This window comes from Melanostigma gelatinosum, assembly GCF_949748355.1.
Source record: "Melanostigma gelatinosum genome assembly, chromosome: 1".
Lineage (NCBI taxonomy): Eukaryota > Metazoa > Chordata > Actinopteri > Perciformes > Zoarcidae > Melanostigma > Melanostigma gelatinosum.
Genome location: NC_136634.1, coordinates 24403561 through 24423009, shown reverse-complemented (window position 1 = coordinate 24423009; position 19449 = coordinate 24403561). Strand labels below are relative to the sequence as shown.

At 42.6% G+C, this 19449-nt stretch overlaps 1 protein-coding gene across 3 annotated transcripts; it reads left to right on the top strand.

The window, feature by feature from the left end:
• Positions 1-406: 406 nt before the first annotated feature.
• Positions 407-17974, top strand: wt1a (WT1 transcription factor a; the record flags this gene model as incomplete). Of its 3 annotated transcripts, none has more annotated exons than XM_079269329.1 (9): positions 407-887; positions 4854-4976; positions 6314-6416; positions 10773-10853; positions 14011-14110; positions 16010-16154; positions 17016-17105; positions 17518-17610; positions 17853-17974. In XM_079269329.1, 9 exons carry the CDS (start codon positions 407-409, stop codon positions 17972-17974), a joined length of 1338 nt encoding a protein of 445 aa, XP_079125455.1. The 3 variants fall into 3 exon arrangements, with proteins under 3 accessions (XP_079125455.1, XP_079125454.1, XP_079125456.1); XM_079269328.1 differs by having other exon boundaries at positions 10770-10853; XM_079269330.1 differs by lacking the exon at positions 10773-10853.
• Between the last annotated feature and the right edge of the window lie 1475 nt (positions 17975-19449).

Sequence of the window (19449 nt, the reverse complement as noted above, 5' to 3'; positions counted from 1 at the left end):
CTCTTCAGTGAATGGACTCCCATCTCTCCGAGAATCTTTTTTTGTTTACTGGAGGGTAAAGATCTCAGCTGATTCAGCACGTTTCATTTGACTTTACTTCTCATCCTCGTTCTGCTCCTGCTGCCGAGAAAAGTTGGCTCCTGTGACTCTGCTGTTTCGACCATGAACTTCTCTCGGACTTAAGGGGTTTCCAGATCAGAAGGAAAGCGCCGTGAACGGCCGATGGGTGAAAAACCGAGCTTGGGAGCAAAAGAGAAGAAGCCCTTCATTCAGTGAGAGAAAGACTTTCTCGACTTTCGAGGATTTAGAGGGTGATTTGGGTTTTGGGTGAGCCGTACATAGGCGGGGAGACAGATCCGATTTAAAAATAGCTGACCTTTGTCCCAGTTTTGTCCCCTGGACAACGATGGGTTCAGACGTCCGCGACCTGAACTCCCTGCTGCCCCCGCTCCCGGCCTGCCCCAGCCCCGGCTGCCCGGCGCTGCCCGTCAGCACGGCCCCCCCGTGGGCCCCTGTCCTGGACTTCCACACCGCCGCCTCCCCGTACTCCTCCCTGGCCGCCCCGCACGCCTCCCTGGCCGCCCCGCACGCCTCCCTGGGGCCACACTCCTTCATCAAGCAAGAGCCCAGCTGGGGGGCCGCCAGCGACCCCCATCACCACGACACCGACCCCCACTGTGGCCTGAGCGCCTTCACCGTCCACTTCTCCGGCCAGTTTACCGGCACTGGGGCCTGCAGGTACGGGGCCTTCGGGGCACCGCCGCCCCCGACTCAGCCACCGTCCGTGACTGCCCCGCACCACCACCAGCCCCCCAGCAGGATGTTCAGCAACCCGCCATACCTGACCAACTGCATGGACACACAGCAGGCGGCACGCAACCAGACAGGTAGGGCCGGAGGAAAGTTTGAGGCCTTTTGGCCTGTATTCGTCAGAGGACAGAGTAGAAGTGGTCCTAATGTTGGAGTCAAACCAGTGCCGTTATATAGCATGCTACCAAGTTTGTTATCTGTCTGGGTTTCAGTAAGTCAGCCTCATCACCCATTTTAGAGTCACTTTGGTTCCCAGAAGCTTGGGACTCATTCACCAATATCTTTTTTTTTCTTGAATTTGTTCTTGAGAAAGGTCCGAAGGAAAGTCTACGTCAGATTTACGATGTGTTTCTGAACTGCAGAATTGTTCACACCTGTGTTCTGAGATGGATGCATTGCGTTGTCGTCGTAAATCGAAAGCCTGTGCTAGTTGACCCTATAATGAGCGTAAAGTAAACGCCCTGCCAGCCAATCCACATTAAAGGGCATGAGACGGCAGGGCCGCGTGGACACACAGAAAATGAAAGAGTAGAATTCAGTCAAGGGATGAACAGAGCAGAACTCCAAAAGGACTTCTGCAGGGAGTGAAAACAAACTGTCATTTTTAGTAGCGTCATTTGGCCAATAAATAGCATGATCAATTGCTAATTATTGAATAGCTCCTAATTAATGGTTCCCAATTAACATTAAATAATGGGAATAAGTATTACAAAATATTTATAATATTGTAATTTAAATCCTATAATATTATAATACTGTAAGTTAAGGAAAACGCAATGTACATTTATTTTACACGTCAGCGTCATGTTCGTAAGTGTGCTCTTGAGTGTGCCGCTTCGAACGAGGTTTGTCTTAGCACAAATCCCAAATAAGAAAACATTTGTGAAAACTGCAGTTTTGAGAAGACATTTCTTCTTAAGAGCAGTTGGCGAATGAGGCCCGAAATCTTGAAATACATCACAAGAATCATCTTCTGCAGCTTTCTTTGCTTCCTTTCCTCCACACATCCTCCCTTTTCTGAAAGCTTCACTCTCTGTGTTGACGACAAAAGTTCACTTTTCAATGAACCAAGTTAAATGTAGACCTCATCTTAATTCAACCTACTCTCTTTGTCAGTTATCAACCATGACCTGATATATCACATACCGATTCGTCAGTAATAACACGCGTACATGAGACATGATGTGAAACATTATATGACCTGGTTTACACTGGCAGAGGTGTTGCCTTCACTGACCTTAGTTCACCCTAACTTTTAGCACTGCGTCATTAAGTCTGTGATAATCAAGGCGATAACGATTAAATATTGAATAGACAATTGCATGCCTTTGTAGAGAGGTGATCCAGCTCCGACACTGACAGGAAAACAGAAATCCCTTTGAGTTTAGTGTTCAGGTGTTAACGTCTCAGCCGAAGTTAAGCCACGTTTGTAGTGTAGTGCTCTTAGTGTGAACGGACCATTAATACGCCAGGTCCCAGTAGAGAGACAATAAACCAAAACAACTGCAGTCAGTCGTACTCATGAACTTGTTTTGACCCGAAACCGACTCACTTTAACTCGGAGTCACCGTGATGATGCTTCACCAGGTTTTATAACTCTGCTTTCATCGTGCAATTTATTTTACGACTCGACACGTTCATGACTGTTTTTTTAGGAATGCATTTGAAACATGTGCATAGGTCCTAATAATTCCCGGCTCTGGACGTGAAGTAAAACTCTTCTGTAATGATGGATATGAGAAATCACTTTCATTTTGGTCGAGTGTTGTCTGTGTTGAAGCTGCTGAACAACAAACAAGACGCTGATTAAAGCCCTGAGGCCTCTACAGCATCTAAAATGTGTCTGCTTAGTTTTAGTAAATGACTCTTTTATTTTCTAGTTATTTTTACTAGGACTGGCAAGAACAAAAATAAATACTTCAACTATCTGAATAAAATGCATGACTGAGGTGAGGTATGACACACAAGAATATGATCAGCATTATTTCTCCTGATGTTATTAACAGGAAAGGGGAAAAGATACAGTTGTTGAGGCTTCGCTGAATACTAATTTGTCAGTGTGACGACTGGAGTCTGGTATTTCTCACATTTTAGAGTGTTCCACATCAGTACACCACAGTAGTAGTAGTAGTAGTAGTGAAAAAAATAGTTTCTGTGAAAATCCTCAAAATATAAAAGTTGTATCTGTTGCCCATTACATTTTTATTTATATTCTTTTCTGTTGAATGGCATTGAGATAATTTGATTTAATTAAAGTCTTAAATGAATTATGAATGTCTGCAGCATCACATTATACACCAAAGTCATCGGGTTTCATGTCTGTTTAAAACATGTTGTTGAGCTTTGCAGAGTGAAGGGACACACAGTGAGGAAATGTGTCAAAGGCCAATTATTGGGACTCATGTGACGCATTAAAATCCCAGCATGCTGTTTCTTTTTCTTTATGGTTCTCTTTTCCATGCGGGTATAAAGAATCTGTTGGTGCTTTCCCAACAGATTAATTAATAATAACATGCTTATCAAGCAGATAATTTAGCAATAACATTATAATCAAAGAGCCGCGCCGACCTCTAACCTGCTTTATCTGCTGCCCGCTGTGGCTGGACGAGCAGAGACAAACAGACTCACAGCAGGACGCGGGTCTCTGATAGCGGGGCAGGGTCACAGAGACTGTCACTGCATAACCTCCCTGCAGGAGGGATTTCATTTTCATATCAGCGCTTGATATTTCTAAAAGCATTCACGTTTCACTGTGGGCTTGTTGAGCGAGGCCCAAACGGGTGCGATCCAATTTTTTCAATCATTTATCGGAGCAGAAATCATTTGTTTTACGGATAAATTAGTTTTCGCAGGTCTGCGAGTTTTTAATCAGTAAACTGTTACAGTAGCAAGACATGATAACCCGCTAACATCAGCACTGCTCACGTTGAATGACCACGCATGAAATGGACCTCAACACAAGAAAGCGTTTTAATAATAAATACTGTGTGTCAGGCTGAAAATACAATTCTAGTTCATTTCAGTTTGGGGAAAAAAGAAAATGTCTTGGGGTATTTCCAGACTTTTGGGTTTTCCAGTTGAATACAAATTGACCTCATCGCTTGTCACCTCAGTGCTGGACTTCAAGGCAACAATGGTATCACCCTACACACACACACACACACACACACACACACGCGCACACACACACACACACACACACACACACACAGAGAGGAGTCAGACAGGGGTGAGTGGAAGATAAATGGAGATGTTTAATGAGGCCCCCCCCCTTCTCGCTCCCTCCCTCCCTCCTCTCACCCAATGATCCACCGAGGAAAGTGAGTGAAAGTGCTGCATTTTAATTAATGAGGCATGTATGTGAGAGTGAGAGATAGCGAGTGTGTGCGTGTGTGTGCATGTGTGTGATTGATGGGTGTGCATTGTGCCCTGTAGGTCAGTCTAAGTCTTGAGTCAGCTCTGGGTCCGGGATGTCAGGTCATTTAGATCCTTGTTTAATTTGATTATTTGGAGTTAATGAATCTTTCAAAATGGCTCCAAAATATTTGTGAAATCTGATATCATCAATAAGGATTAACTCCAGAATCTGTAACTGTCAGAGAAGAGGAGTAAAGGATTTTTTGAGCTCTAAATTGTTGCGAATTCCTCTTGAGTTTCCTGTGGAGAAGCAACCAAACTTTATTGTGACTCTTTGATCAGATCAGATCCTGCTCCACTTACTTCACTGTAAATATACTGGACTATTTATTGAGCATTTCTGCTCAAAAGCAGATAAAAAGAGATTCAAAGAAAGTGATACAATTCATGAAAAGTTCAAAGATCATAGACACAAATGCCATTTAATCCATCTTGAAGTAGTTTTAACGGTTGCAATCAGTGATTACAACACCTTTTTTAAATTAAGGTGAAATTAAACAACACACCAGCATCATGTCATTAGAGCTGATGGTCTAATTAATAAATGAGATACTGTGTGATCTCTGATGGACTTCATTTAGAAGTTACCTTCTTCTGACTCTGGCTTTTTGTTCTCTGTGTTGCAGGCTACAGCGCGGTCGCATTCGATGGAGCCGGTAATTACGGTCACACTCCTACACACCACAGCTCGCAGTTCTCCAACCATTCCTTCAAGCACGAAGACGCTTTAACCCAGCAAAGCACCATGGGTAAGTGTCTTTATGTGTCGGAGCGCGGAACTCTTTGCTCCTCTGCGCTACAACGGCAGTTGCTACAGGAGAGTTTCAAAAGTGTCAGGCTGGCTTTCAGCTGTCTTGTCCATTTGAATTCGTGTGTTTAAGACAATAAACTTTACGTCTATTTTAAATGTGTGTGTTGCTAGGTGGCTGTCTGTCGGACAACCATTCAAAATAATGAAACAACACAAATGAATCTACAATTTAATACATTTCATTATGTGAATTAAATGTGAATTCCTCTAGCTCGCCACTGATACTGCTGCTCTGCTAAGCTAGTTAGCTTTTGGTTCTCTATCATGATTGGATTTAGCCACTGCCTCATCTAGTGATATGGAATAGCAAACAAAATGCAAATTTTTGAATTACAGATCATTGCTATTTGGAAATAAAACATAATAACTGATGATTAGCTTTTAGCTTCTAAGTTACGTCTGATCCTAGCGTGTTGTTTGTAGTCACTGCGATTTTCACAGAATTGTACACATTTCTATTTTTTGTTTTAAAGTAGTACAACAGACGTCATTCAGTCACGTTCAGGTAATTTCTGTAACCAAAAACGTAGCTTAGTTGCTGTGTTTTGCCTTTGTAGGGCAGTTCTGTTGCGTTACCAGTTGTGTTAGCTTCTAGCTTCTCCTGCGCAGATCTGAAAAAAAGACAAACTTTATTTACTCTTCACTTTCAGTCGTCGCTTTTCGTTAAAAAACAACAACTATGCATCAGAGTCTCAATAGTACCAAACCTCTATTTAAAGCCCGTGTGCGAGTGCACAGCTGCGTCTGGATGGCAGCTCCGTGGCTCTCACCTAGGGAGAGTCTTGTCCCTTATCCTGACGTCTCCGCCGTGACCTCGCCTGTCGGCAGTATAAATCAGCCACATCCTGACTCGCGGAAAAACTCCCTCATCTCCTCCTCTCATCCCCTCTTTTATCCGCCCACCTCCCCCTTTGAATCCCTCCTCGGCAGCATGTTGTTGGTAAATATTTGAATGTTTGCTGCCCAATTTTTACGGCGAAGATAACTGGGAGAATCTGAGTTGCGTGGGGGATTTTGGAATGTAGAGAAATGTCGAGGGAGCCGTTCATTCGCCGCACTGCTACGGGAGTTCAGGGAGAGACACGTGAAGCAAAGAGTCTTTATTTGTGGAAAAGAGTTTCGAGCAAAACAGGCCGAGGGCAAGAGTTCAAAAGAAGATGAGATGCAGAGGACATCGCGTCTGAGCTTATACCTTCATCTTCGGGCCTTTATGGGCGCATTCAAATGCATGAGTAACATAATATTGTACATGATGTCTGTGTGTGTGTCCCACAGCGGAGCAGCAGTACCCGGTACCTCCACCTGTCTATGGATGCCACACGCCTTCGGACAGCTGCACAGGCAGCCAAGCTCTGCTGCTGAGAAACCCATACAACAGGTAACACACACACACACACACACACACCTTTGACACACTTAGCACACTCTCTTCCATTTCTATAAAAATCTATTTTCATCACACACAAACAATTAAAGCTGGAAATGTTTCAGAAACCATTGTTGATTGTTCCCGCGTCAAACGGTCTCGAACAGGATGTTCACCTTCAGCACAGGTCTGTCTGCCACGACCGCTTCCTTTTTCTGTGTTACCTCTCCTTCCTCTGTGGGGCTCTTCAAGTTGTTTCACTTGGTGTCATGCTAGCTCTACCGTGAGAAACGCGGATCCTTAAAATCCTAATTTTAGACGTCGTTTTACGTGCCGCCTTCCAATTCCCAGGTAGCTACGGAAAATGTCACAGTGCCACTGAAGGAAGTGAAGCACGAGAATCAGGAAGTTTGCGAAGGAAAGTGGGTTGATTTACCGATTGGAAAATATTCACAACATGTCAAGTTATTCCGCTGGCCGGGGACAGAAGTATGCGGGCCGGTCGTCGTTATTTGACTCTTTTCATTCAACACTGGTCTTTTCTTTGACATGATGTGTTCTGAGATTTCATATAGATATTCTGTTTTGATCATTTGCACAAAGACCTACAGTGTAGTGTGTCACCAAAGCATTTATGACTTCAATGAATTAAGATTGACACAGCTCTCAAAATCAGTTCTCAAAACAACACGTTTTTCCATCCCAGTAAGGATTATCTAATCGTGTTTTAGATACTCGTTTTAATTGATGGGGAAAAAAACAAAGGAAATCAGTAGAAAATTGAGTAAAAGCCTGCAGTTGACTCACATTAATTCCAAAACAGGCTGTTTCTTATCCAACGATGCATTAATTCCACTGATGGGTCGCTCTATTTGTCCTTGATGACAAAATAAAGTGCAAAGAGGTGATTTATGTATTCTGTGCTGCTGTAGTGCCATTTGCAACAATACATTGTCGTTCTTTTTCACAGCAGACATGTTGACTTCTCATAGTAGGACAACCCTGGCTACCCATGAACTGCATTCTCATTCTCAACGCTGCGAATTGAAACGAAACCAAACAAGAGCGCAACAAAAACTACTTGCATATGTTTATGTAAGGATCATGGTTTGGCCTTTAAATAAGCATGTTTGGTACGTTACATAAAGTCACCATTAACTTTTGGTTTCACAAAGGACACAAACAGACCCCATCCATCCAGCCCGACCTCCTCCCTATGTCGACTTACGCAGATTTCGATTTTTAAAAGTATTGACACGTCAAAAAACAAACGTAATCTGGCAGAAAATACGTTTCCCTCAAGTTTCATTGCATGGGAACGTCATTTTTTAGGAGACCATCAGGCTGAGTTGGAAAAGCACAGGAGTTGCTAATAACGATGGCTGTGATCTTGAAGCCATGACAGTGTGACAGTGAGCCTGCATGAACGGCACCAGGACCCTGAAACAGAGCGGCTTAATGGAACTCAGCCATCATTCATTTTGATTATTGAAGCCTATTTTTCCTACTGTGACAAAACGTCTTCTATGCAAAAGCCGATAAAGTCTGGTGAGGAAAGAACTAAACAGAAAAAATATAGTATTTTTTAATGCACTATATCTGAGCATCATTGCACAAATATGGACACACAAAAAAAAAAAAGCACACACACAGAGACCTAAATTATCACAGTCAGAAACATGTCCTCATACTGCTGCCCCGCCAGAACTTGTCTCAGCCAGGGCACCTCCAGCCTCACCATGCCTCAACCTTCCCTCCCTGCCTCTCCTCCCTCCTCCCACACAGTAGAACCAAAAGCACCTTTTTTTAAGAAAATATTAACAAGCTTCTTATGTAATGTGCACATATTGGCCCCAATGTTAAAACCACTGCCCTCACAACTTGACCGGGCGAAACTGCAAATATACAGAAATCTCCATATCTGCCACAGCAGTGTAGTACTGCCCGTTCCTGTCATTGAGAAGCATACGCATACAGGTTTTAATGAGCTTCTTCCAAATGTAATGAACGGAACACTTTGCTTGTTGTTATGTTTCTAGATGAAACATTCTTCACATACCACCGACACTGTGTTTTCCAACAATGGCAGAAGACAAGGAATCCTCCGTAAATACCACAACAGGGATGGGTGCACAGGTGTGTGTGTGTGTGTGAGCGAGAGCAAGCGAGAGAGATATGTGAGGTAGACACTGACTGTCCCGAAAGTCTTCTTTGTCATAAACATATTTGATATTGGCTCAGCACACACACACACACACACACACACACACACACACACACACACACACACACACACACACACACACACACACACACACACACACACACAGAGTGGGGCTGGGAAGACTCATATGAGTTGAGTCAGTTGTCTAATCTTGCAGCCTGGTACCAACAGGACTGTATTTACTCTGCAGGCCATCAGCTCGGCCCGCTGGAAAAACATGAAATGAAAACATGCTGAGGTCTTATTAATCCATACAGACACACACACACACACACACACACACACACACACACACACACACACACACACACACACACACACACCTACACACACACGCACACACACACACACACACACACACACACACACACACACACACACACACACACACACACATCCACAGGCCAACACCCTACAACAACTACAACAGTTTGTGACTCTTAAAAGTTGCAGTTTGCAAAGTGTTTGAACTTCTTGGAAGGTGTCAAGGATTTGTTCGTTCAAATCACAAAACACACTCGAGCGGTACCGAGTCATGCTTGTAGTTTTTTTTGTATTTGTATGGGTTTTTGAGATATCTGCCTCCAACAATGGAGGTAAATGTTTATCCTAAACTCCAAAAGTTATCTTGGAACAAATTTATACCACAGAGAAAGTTTCATATGAAGACTAATTAAAAGAGTTATCCGGAAAAATGAGGGCATCATCTCTGTTTGGTCCAGACTGAAGTATTTCAATAGCCTTTGGAAGGATTGCCTTAAGACCTTGTGTAGATATTCATGGTTCCAAGAGAATGAACCCTAATGACTTTGATGACCCCCTGACTTTTCATTCAGCGCCACCATGAGTTTCACATTTGTGGTTTTGAGTAAAATGCCTCGAACTATAAAACGTTGATGGAGACAGTCATGTTGCCGACAGTATTACTTCTAATACCTTTGGACACCGCCATCCGTCTCAGCTGCACTTTGTAATACTTTGTACTTTTTAATTAACAAATATTAGCATGCTAAGCTAAGCTAAGATAGTAAACATCGTAAACATTGTACCTGCTTAACATCAACATTCTAGCATTGTCATTGTGAGCATTTCAGCATGGTGACGTGAGCAAAGTTCCATTGACCTCCATTGAATCGGGTTGGGGACATTGGCTGATATCCCGAAAGTGTCACGATTTAGGGAGGTTGAGACAAAGGCTGTAACAAAAACGTGATTTAAGAGACGCTGTATTATTTACATGACATTATCATATGTCTAGCATTAACATGAAATCTAATTTTTATTTTTTATATATTACAGTTATCGTCAGTATAGGTTTGTCACAAAAACTTTATCCAAAGTTCGAGGTAAATTTTGTTTCCTTACCATAGTTGCTGTCTTTTTGTTCATCCATGGTGAATATCATTCCTCATGGACATCTTTGAATTGTTTTTTTTTTTACAAATTGATTGTGAACCGGAGGCTTTTTTCCCAGGAGAGACCTACTGTAACACACATTGGCCGTTTAAGGCAGAAACAGCGATGGGTTTCCGTCAGTCAGCGGTAGAGAAGGGAAGCAGACGCACACGCATCATTACTTTAAATCTTGCGCTCAGCCTCCGATCCAACAATACTTCAGTAGAAACACAGTGTGTGCTCTGCTGGCTGCGTGCCCCACGCTGTACTGTAGAATAATAGCTGCGTAATGAGCAGGGTACCAGGCACCACATCTACCCCCGCCCGGACTGCTGCGAGCCGGCAGGTGGTGTGATAGGGGGATGAGAGCTATAAATCCACTGTGTGTGTGTGTGTGTGTGTTTGCTAGGATGTATTTTATCATATGGCAGCTCTGAATAATGATTGTGGAGTCTGCTGTGTTTCATGAAAAGTGGCTGTTATGGGAGAATTTGGCTTTCTTAGTGTCTGTCTGAGGCACATTTTTGACCTCAGCTCCACCTGCAACTTTGTCTGAGTGTGTGTGTGTGTGTGTGTGTGTGTGTGTGTGTGTGTGTGTGTGTGTGAGAGAGTTGGCTTTTTTCCCTAGAGTGCTTCTTTTATAAGGTTAACAAAAAGCCACAAATGGATACACACACTCAACGCTGGTAAATGACAGTCTACCGCACAGCTCATGGGCCTTTCTTCTACGTTTTGTCCCTCCACAGCAGAGAAAATGTTTTTGAAATGACCTCTCAGTTGGAGTGTGTGACATGGAAACCTGTCAATACACTGGCGTCCACCGTGAAGAGGTAGGAACATCGCTTTCTTTGAATAGTGGCAGTCAGTGAAGTTTGTGCTGGATGGGAAACATGAAGAGTAGGTTAGAAACAAGATGATTGTTTTGGACCAGCAATGGCAGCCACAGTTCACAAGACAATATTTATTAATTTCCTTCAGCAGCTACCAAACTCATGTTTTTGTCAAATATAGATAATCTGTTTTTTGTTGACATAATCCCACTAAACACTAATGCTTGTTCAGCACATCGGTGAAAAACAAATACAACGAGTTTTAGTCCATAGTAGACTTCAGTATAAGGATATAAAATGTGATTATTTGTATTAGTTATCAATCCACATGATATATACAACAATGAACAAGGTCAGAGAATAATTAAATTTATAGGCCAGAGACTAAAGAGACCAATAGACCAAAGCCATTCTTCTTGGGATTACCTCAGTAAACATTGTGACCAGGAGTTTATGGTCTCAATCTCGAGTTTAAGTTCTTCTTCAATTCAGCATGATGTTCATTCAGTAGATTACGGTCCATTTAGAGTCAAATAGACCATAAAGGGCGTGGCTACCTTTTGATTGACAGGTGGCTACCACAACGTTGTCCAGCCTGAGAGTTGTCCGAGTCTTCGTCTTGAACTTTATCCCTTTCAAAGTGTATTATCAGCTCACCACGGTTAATTGTAACATTTTGGTTGCCTAAAAATAGCGACTCAGCGCCCTCTCGTGTCACTTCTGGTTGCACAAAAACTAAACGGCAACGGCTAAAAAAGCGGCCAAAATTCGCAACTCGAGGCTTCAAAACAGAAGTCCACAAACCAATGGGTGACGTCACGTCCACTTCTTATATACAGTCGATGAAACATTGGATTAATTAAAAGCAGAAATATACATTAGAAACCAGTTGGATATTATCACAGCGGTATCAACATCCCCTGTTCACACAGAGTTAAAATAAAACATTCAGTAGTATGCACTGTACTCTATGTCATTGTGACCTGCATAGCTGCACGCTGGTCAGCATCTGTGTCGGCTCACAAATACCTCTCTACCCCGAGCCAACAGGCATTCATCATAGTTAACAGATGAATGTGTGTCTGCGGGGGAAGTGTACTAAGGGGTGGTAGCAGACAGAAATGGCGTTTAGCTTTCAGATATCATAGCGTTGTTGGTTTTACTGATTATATTAATATCGTTGACAGTAGAGACAAATTTGATTTTGAATGCCTTCTGGCCCAAAGGCCTTTGTGTTTTCTTATTCATAAGCACTAAAAAGGTCTTAAGAGAAGCTTCATATCGTGGTATTCCAGTGGCCTTGGTCCGCTCTGACCATGGCAGCGTTTCTCTCTCTCTCTCTCTCTCTCTCTCTCTCTCTGACTTTTTGTACTCACTAGGGAGGTGTGAGGGAGTAGCAAGGAGTCAGGGGAAGACGGGAGATAAAGAGGGATGGGGCGAGGAGCAGGAGATGAGGAAGACGAAGTGTAGGGGAGTTGAGCTTCGAGAGGAAGAGCAGAGATATGTAGTGAAGCACACGTCACCTGCCGAAGAGGTGTTTTCTGTGAACAGTAAAGCATGAGCACTTTGATGAATATAGAAAGTTACACTGCTATGAATTGTGGTTAAGACAGATATTATATTATATTCTCATTTATTAGATGTATTCGTAGTTTACCTGGCATAACTTGTATTTGCTGTGTTAGTTCAGCCCGGTTTCACGGCAGGTCGTGAAATAGTCACGAAATGCGATCCATTGGTTTCGTGTACATGGACATGAATTGTCAGGTTTTTTTGTGTCGCTGAGGATGAAAATAATGTCAATGAAAAGTCAATCAGGATCCTTTTTTTTTGGTGGACCCACAAACAAAACGCATCCACGTCAATATGCCATGGTCAGTAAAAGTGACGTAGTATTCAATATTCAAAAAGACCACTTATGGTGGGTGGGAGGGGAGCTGGATGGGCCCAACAAACACAGGGCTTTCAACCACGAGACCGGTGTTGGACACCGCATTGTGGTTCTATGGTTGTGGTTCTATGGTTGTGGTTTTGTTACCTCAAACTAACGTTCGTGACAGTTTTTCTAAACCTAATTACGTGATTTTGTTGCCTAAACCTAACTTTGGTTCCTTAACGTAACGTCGCCCAGAGAAAAGACGTTCTTAGCGACACGTAAAATACGGAAAAGTCGTGTCCCTGTACACAAAACCAATATATTACATTTCGTGACTATTTCCCGGACTACCGTGAGACTGTGTTGGTAAGTTGTGTTAGGTGTGCAGCACCACCACCTTCCACCCTCTTTTGTCATTGTAATGGACTTGGAGTTAGAGGCGTTTCAGTGGAAGGTCCATGACCCCTGAATAAGGTGTCCTAACTTGTACATTACCTGCTCCAACAATATAAATGAGTGAACATGAGTTAAAGGAGCATTCCGCGTGATTTACATCGCGTCTACCGCCGATGTCTCTCCTCCCGTCTGTGGAAGTAACGAGTCGAAAACAAAGAGCACCTTATGACCGCCCGGCCGTGTGCTGAACATTCCCACTGCGGCAGCACAGGATGCAAAACTCCCATCCTCCTCGTTTGCCCAGACATACTGAAGTATAACACATTTCATAGACAAGAGCGTTCTGTTTCTCTTTGTGTTATCATAAGAAGATAGCAGAGGCAACACGGGCAGCTGTGTCGCACAGAGCAGGTTTTGTTCTGCTCTTTAGGTCAGAGTGAAATATTAAAAGCTGTTTTTTGCACGTACTTATTGTGCAAAAGGTCTGATGATTGGTCTGTGTTTTTCCGTTTGTACAATATGTGACAAGGAGAACAAGTTTAAATAATGATACTTTTCATGAAGCTAACTGCAGTCAAAGAGCATTCCATGCTCTATATCTATATCTGCCTGTGTAATACAGTGTATGGATTTACGGCGTTGAATCGTGAACTTGGGTCTTGTTACATGCTGTATGCGGCAGCCGTCTGTGTGGAAACGTGATTTTTTTGTGATCGTAAAATCTTTTACTGGCACCAAATTTCCAATTCTATATTTTAGAGCACAACATTTTTGATTGAATCGAAACTGTGTGTCGATTTATTTTTCTGACTTTTAAGGTAAATTGAAGTGTTTGTTACCGTTGTATTTTTCATCCCTCCTCTCTTTCTCTTTCTGTGTTGGCAGCCACGCGGCGGGCTACGACAGCGACCCCAGCACCCCCATGCTGTACAGCTGCAGCACACAGTACCGCATACACACACATGGAGTCTTCAGGGGCCTACAGGTAGGACTCACACTGCTGCCAATGGAGATTAAAAACACATCAATAACAAGGAGAACATATTTTTTTAACATGTTTCTGAAGGAGATGAGTGGTGGTGAGCCTGACCCCGGTTATGTGAAGAGGAAATATAGCAGAGGAGATTTACAAACACACACACACACACGCACACACAGGAATGCTTGCACATGCACACACACACACAGACATAGGTACGCAGAGATTTTTTTGAAAGGCAGCGCCAAAGGACAAGAGGAATATTTTTCCACAAATCCATTAGCAGTGGAGAAACACACACACTCACACACACACACTGGGTAAGGATACAGTTTCCATACGGGGATCAGCATGTTAATAAATCATTCGATTTTAATTATTGTCTGTCAGCTGCTCTAAAGGACAGGAGGCAGAGGTTCTCCAGACCTGCTCTTAGTCTGCACCGGACTTTTTGAGATCTTTCTTTCTTTTTTGGGGGGCCTGTTTCATCATTCACGACCGTTTTTTTCCTCTTCTGTGCATAGAAATAGATTGCATAAAATAAAAAAAACCACACAAGAGGTCTGACACAGTGCAGAAAAGAATAAACGAGCTCTCACTCTTATGCCTTTTTAAAGTCTAATTTAAGAGCTCCTGAAGTGCCAGCGAACAGATCGAGTAGCAAAGTGATGCTTTGCTCTGCCATTTTCATTACAGGGATTACACTAATTCTCTGCCTCTGCCAAAGAAAAAGGACACATGACAGCCACGCAATTTCATTTTTCATTAATATCACTAAAACCCCCAAAAGATATTAAACAGGTTGTTGAAGACAGATCAAGAATCATGTAAGAAATGACTGATTCAAAGCTGATTCTGTCACTCAACTTCGTTGTGCTCTAATTCAATTTAACGAGCAACACCTGCCGCTGCTCTTGATTATTGCTGGACTAGTATCAGTTGATTAGGTGCGGAGTGTTCAATAAAAAAACAATTAATTGGTAGGAACTGTGAACTAGATAATCCCATGAATAAAATGTTTGTGTGAAATACAAAAATGAACAGACAATTATTATGACATGTTTCATGTTCCACCTTGTTATTTTTATAATATTGCTAGGTTTTATTTAATTTAAGACATTTTAATTGCAAATCTTTCTTTCTTTTGTTTTTATTTTATTATGGCAATTTTCCCAATTATACTTCCTATTTATCCATGCTTCTAATATTTCATGTGATTTTTTGTAATTTTATAATGTCAGTGGATATCATCACCCTGACTCCTCTCAGCAAATCACATGGCCCCGGACTCTTCCGCAAGTGAGCTAGCTCGAGCGACTAGAAGCTGCTGTTGTAAATAAACTCAGTACGCTGACACAGCGACAAACCTCTGCTTTTATTTTTGTTTCACATGCAGGTGGCACGAGAGGGTGTAAAAAAAAGAATGAAACACGTACATATGTACATTTACAATGCAGCAGATGAGCCGATGTAGAAAAAAACGTTTTCTACAGCCGTGGTGTTATTCCTGTTATTGTTCTCCCGCCGTGTCAGCGGTGAACGTGGCGCTCTGGAAGCGGGGGCCTGTTTAAAAGGCCGTGACTAACAGCTCCCTCTGGGCTGCAGTCAGTCTGGGGGTCATTTTACTGCTAATTCCCATCTAATGAATATACGAGCATTTTATCATCATGATCCCCATGAGCCAGACACATCACGTGCACTTATTTACACACGGGGCAGATTTAATTGCCTGTTTTCTAAATTACATTTCACTGGTTCAATTACTGGTGTGGCTTTGTTCATTTTGCCTTGAGTGGTTTGGCTTTAAATGATAATTGTTTGGTGTGTGTGTGTGTGTGTGTGTGTGTGTGTGTGTGTGTGTGTGTGTGTGTGTGTGTGTGTGCGTGTGTGTGTGTGTGTGTGCAGGATGTGCGGCGGGTGCCCAGCATCGCTCCGGCCATAGTGCGGTCAGAGAGCAGCGAGAAGCGTCCGTTCATGTGTGCCTACCCAGGATGCAACAAGCGATACTTCAAGCTGTCTCACCTGCAGATGCACAGTCGCAAACACACAGGTGAAACCAACAGCAAAACGTGCTGTGATATTCTACTCATTATATAACTACTGACAGTCATTGATTCTGCCGGTGATTCCAATGTGTTCTTACTTAAGTCAAAGGTTTTCTGTTGGACCTCTTAAAAAATATTTTCCCTGATGTTTCCACTGGCCCCAATTCCCTTATCTGCTGTTGCCGAAAAAATACTTCTTGACTTGTGAGCTTGGTTTATTCGTTTTTTTTGGCAGCAGCAGCAGCTAGCTGCATACAATAATTCTGTGTTACCTCAGCAGTGTTGTGATTCTAGAGAGGTTCCTCGGTAAGAGAGAGATAACTCTGTGGAGGTCAGAGTATTTCTCCCCCTTTGCTTTAGATAGCAGAAATCAGCTAACACCAAGAGACCACATCTCATAGATATTCCGTTGACATAAAATACTCAGAAAACCAGCAAAACGTTTTGGTAATCACTTAAATAATTTCAATAAATTGGTTCAAAATGTTGCCATTTCATTTTCTTTCAATTGGCAAGTATATTAATTAATAATAAATTCGGGGGGCAGGGGCCAATACCCAGACCGTATTGCTGGGCCCCTCTGGAGGGAAGGAGACACAGGAGAACCAGAACCGTGCCGACTGTCAGACCCCTGCTACAGTAAAATTTGAGGTTTTCTAAAGGGACTCTGGTGCTCGGAAACACCACCACTTTTGTCCACAGGGGCCGCCAAAATCAACACAAAATCAAAATTCCTCATAGTAGCTTTAAACTAGCTGACATTTAAACCAAATGTTCATATTGGTGAGTTAAAGGTGGAATAAAGAAGTGATCAGATCATTTTTAATTTAATTGTATTTAACGTCTTCTCAATTGTCTTTGTCCAGGGGAGAAACCCTACCAGTGTGAGTTCACAGACTGTGGCCGGAGGTTTTCTCGCTCTGACCAGCTCAAACGACACCAGAGGAGACACACAGGTTTGATCAGTTTTACTCAGTCTGTGTCTCTGATAAAAAAAAAATTCTCCTTTCAGTTCCTTGTATTTGCTCTCTCGCCATTTGTTGTAAACCGCCGTTCGCATGACAGCCATTTTGTGTGCACAATGCAGTCTTTTAAAAGGCACAGTTTGCATTTCGTGTACAGTGATGACCACACTGAACCCCCCCCCCCCCCCCCCTCCCACCCTACCCAGATGAAGTTGCTAAAGGCTGGTCAAACTTTGGAATGGCTTCCTTGCAAACCTCTGCTCTACTGTATTTTTCTCCCTCTGTGTGTGTGTGTGATGTTGAACATGTGTTTTCTGTGTGTGTGTGTGTGTGTGTGTGTGTATGTGTGTGTGTGAACCTGGGCTTGTGTACGTGTGTGCATGCATACTGTACATGTGTTTAGGAGTTAAACCCTTCCAATGCGAGACGTGTCAGAGAAAGTTCTCTCGGTCTGACCACCTTAAGACACACACCCGGACTCATACAGGTAAAACAAGTGCGTAAACTTTTATTTTTCCATTTCTTCTTCATCCATTTGATGTTTAAATTACAAGTATGGTAGTTCTACAACACAGTGTTGGAACGTCCACGTGTATTTATTCTTACTTGACTGTAGTACGAAATAAAGTCCATTATCCGTTATGATCAGCATAATATTCTAATATCCCATCCTCTCCGTTTTTCCTCTTCCAACCTGTGCACCACCCCCCCCCCCCCCCCCCCCCCCCCCTCTGGCAGGCGAGAAGCCGTTTAACTGCCGGTGGCCGAACTGTCAGAAGAAGTTTGCCCGGAGCGATGAGTTGGTGCGACACCACAACATGCACCAGAGGAACCTCACCAAGCTCCAGCTGGCCATCTGAGTCTTCTGTCACAGTTCAAAATGTAAACACCTGGGTTACATCTGCTTCTATTTTCTGTCTGTGGTTAATTCAAACCTTGTGACCCCATTTGCTCCCAAGAAATTAGCCTGTGTGGGAACCAGTGTCGTCCTATTAGAAAGTTATTAGTCGTTAAGAACTAGATACCACAGTCTACACTATAAACATAAACATTCTTGACGCATTAAAAAAACGTGTATTCGTCCAGGGTGTGAGATTTAAAGGATACGGCTAGCATACTTTTGTTTTTGCTAACAAATCCCATTACAAGACCAAAACCCAAAATATCTTCGGTCATGTTGAGACAGACATTAGCACTGTGTGATAGCCACGGCCCCCTCAGTCAGTTGACTGGGATGACTGTGTTGATGTAGCAGGGGTCCCAACGGAGAGGGCTCCAGCCAAAAGTGCAGGTTTGCTGGTAAGAAAGTTGAACCTGACTCGGCTTTTGCCACAATTCAACGCATTTGGTGAGGTGCTGTGTTGGCCAAGCATATACACACTGCTTACCTTACCTTAAAATAGTTCTGGTCTGTTTTGTTTTATTTTATTTTATATTATTGTTTCAGGATAGTCCCATTGAGATTTAAAATCTCTTCTATGAGGGTCTCTTGCCAAGACGGCAGCATGAAAGCACAAATAACAGACGAAAGATAAACAGCAAATTGTATGAACCAATAAATGAGCAGTTGTTCAGCGCCAGGACAAGTACATTCAGTATAATAAGTTGTAAAATACTCATCGTCTCACCGATCCCAAAATATAGTCCCAGAATGCTGAATCTGCTCCTACTAATAATGGAAATCGAATTTAAAAAAAAAAATGTAAAGGCCGAATCATTAGTTTTCAGCAAATGTTACTCAAACAGGTGTAAATAGTTCATTTGTTTGGGACTATTTTTCATCTGCAGACAGCTGCAGTAATTGGGTTTCACCCAGTGCAACTGAGGGCTCATTGCTTATAATAGTTTTTAACAGTTGAGGGCTACTGCATTGAGGTTTGTTCAGCTTATTTTCTGTAACCAATGTTGCATTAAAGCGTGGTGGAATTAGCAAGCAAGCTAACTAGCAAGCTGTCTGCTAGTTAGCTTGCTTGCTAACTAGCAGACAGCCTCACCTCAGTGAGTCGGCGACATGCCTTAAGTCTGTTTAGTTTGTACAGAAGTTAGCCGGCTACAGCGGTCGCAGTGGCAGCGGTACACATAAGAAAGGCCGCTAATGTGACCAACCATTCTGCTCCTATTTCATTTCTGTGGATTTGAATTCAAATAAACAGATTATCACCAGATTTGTCCTTTAAAGAAACCCTTCCTCATTTTTAACTATCTTTTCATAAAATCAGTCAGAACAACTGAAAAAAAGCATAATTTCACTGGAGTTTTTTTCAACAAGCAAATAAAAAGCTGTGTTACGGAGATCATGTTTCCATCTATCACTATAATGTAATATTTAATTCAT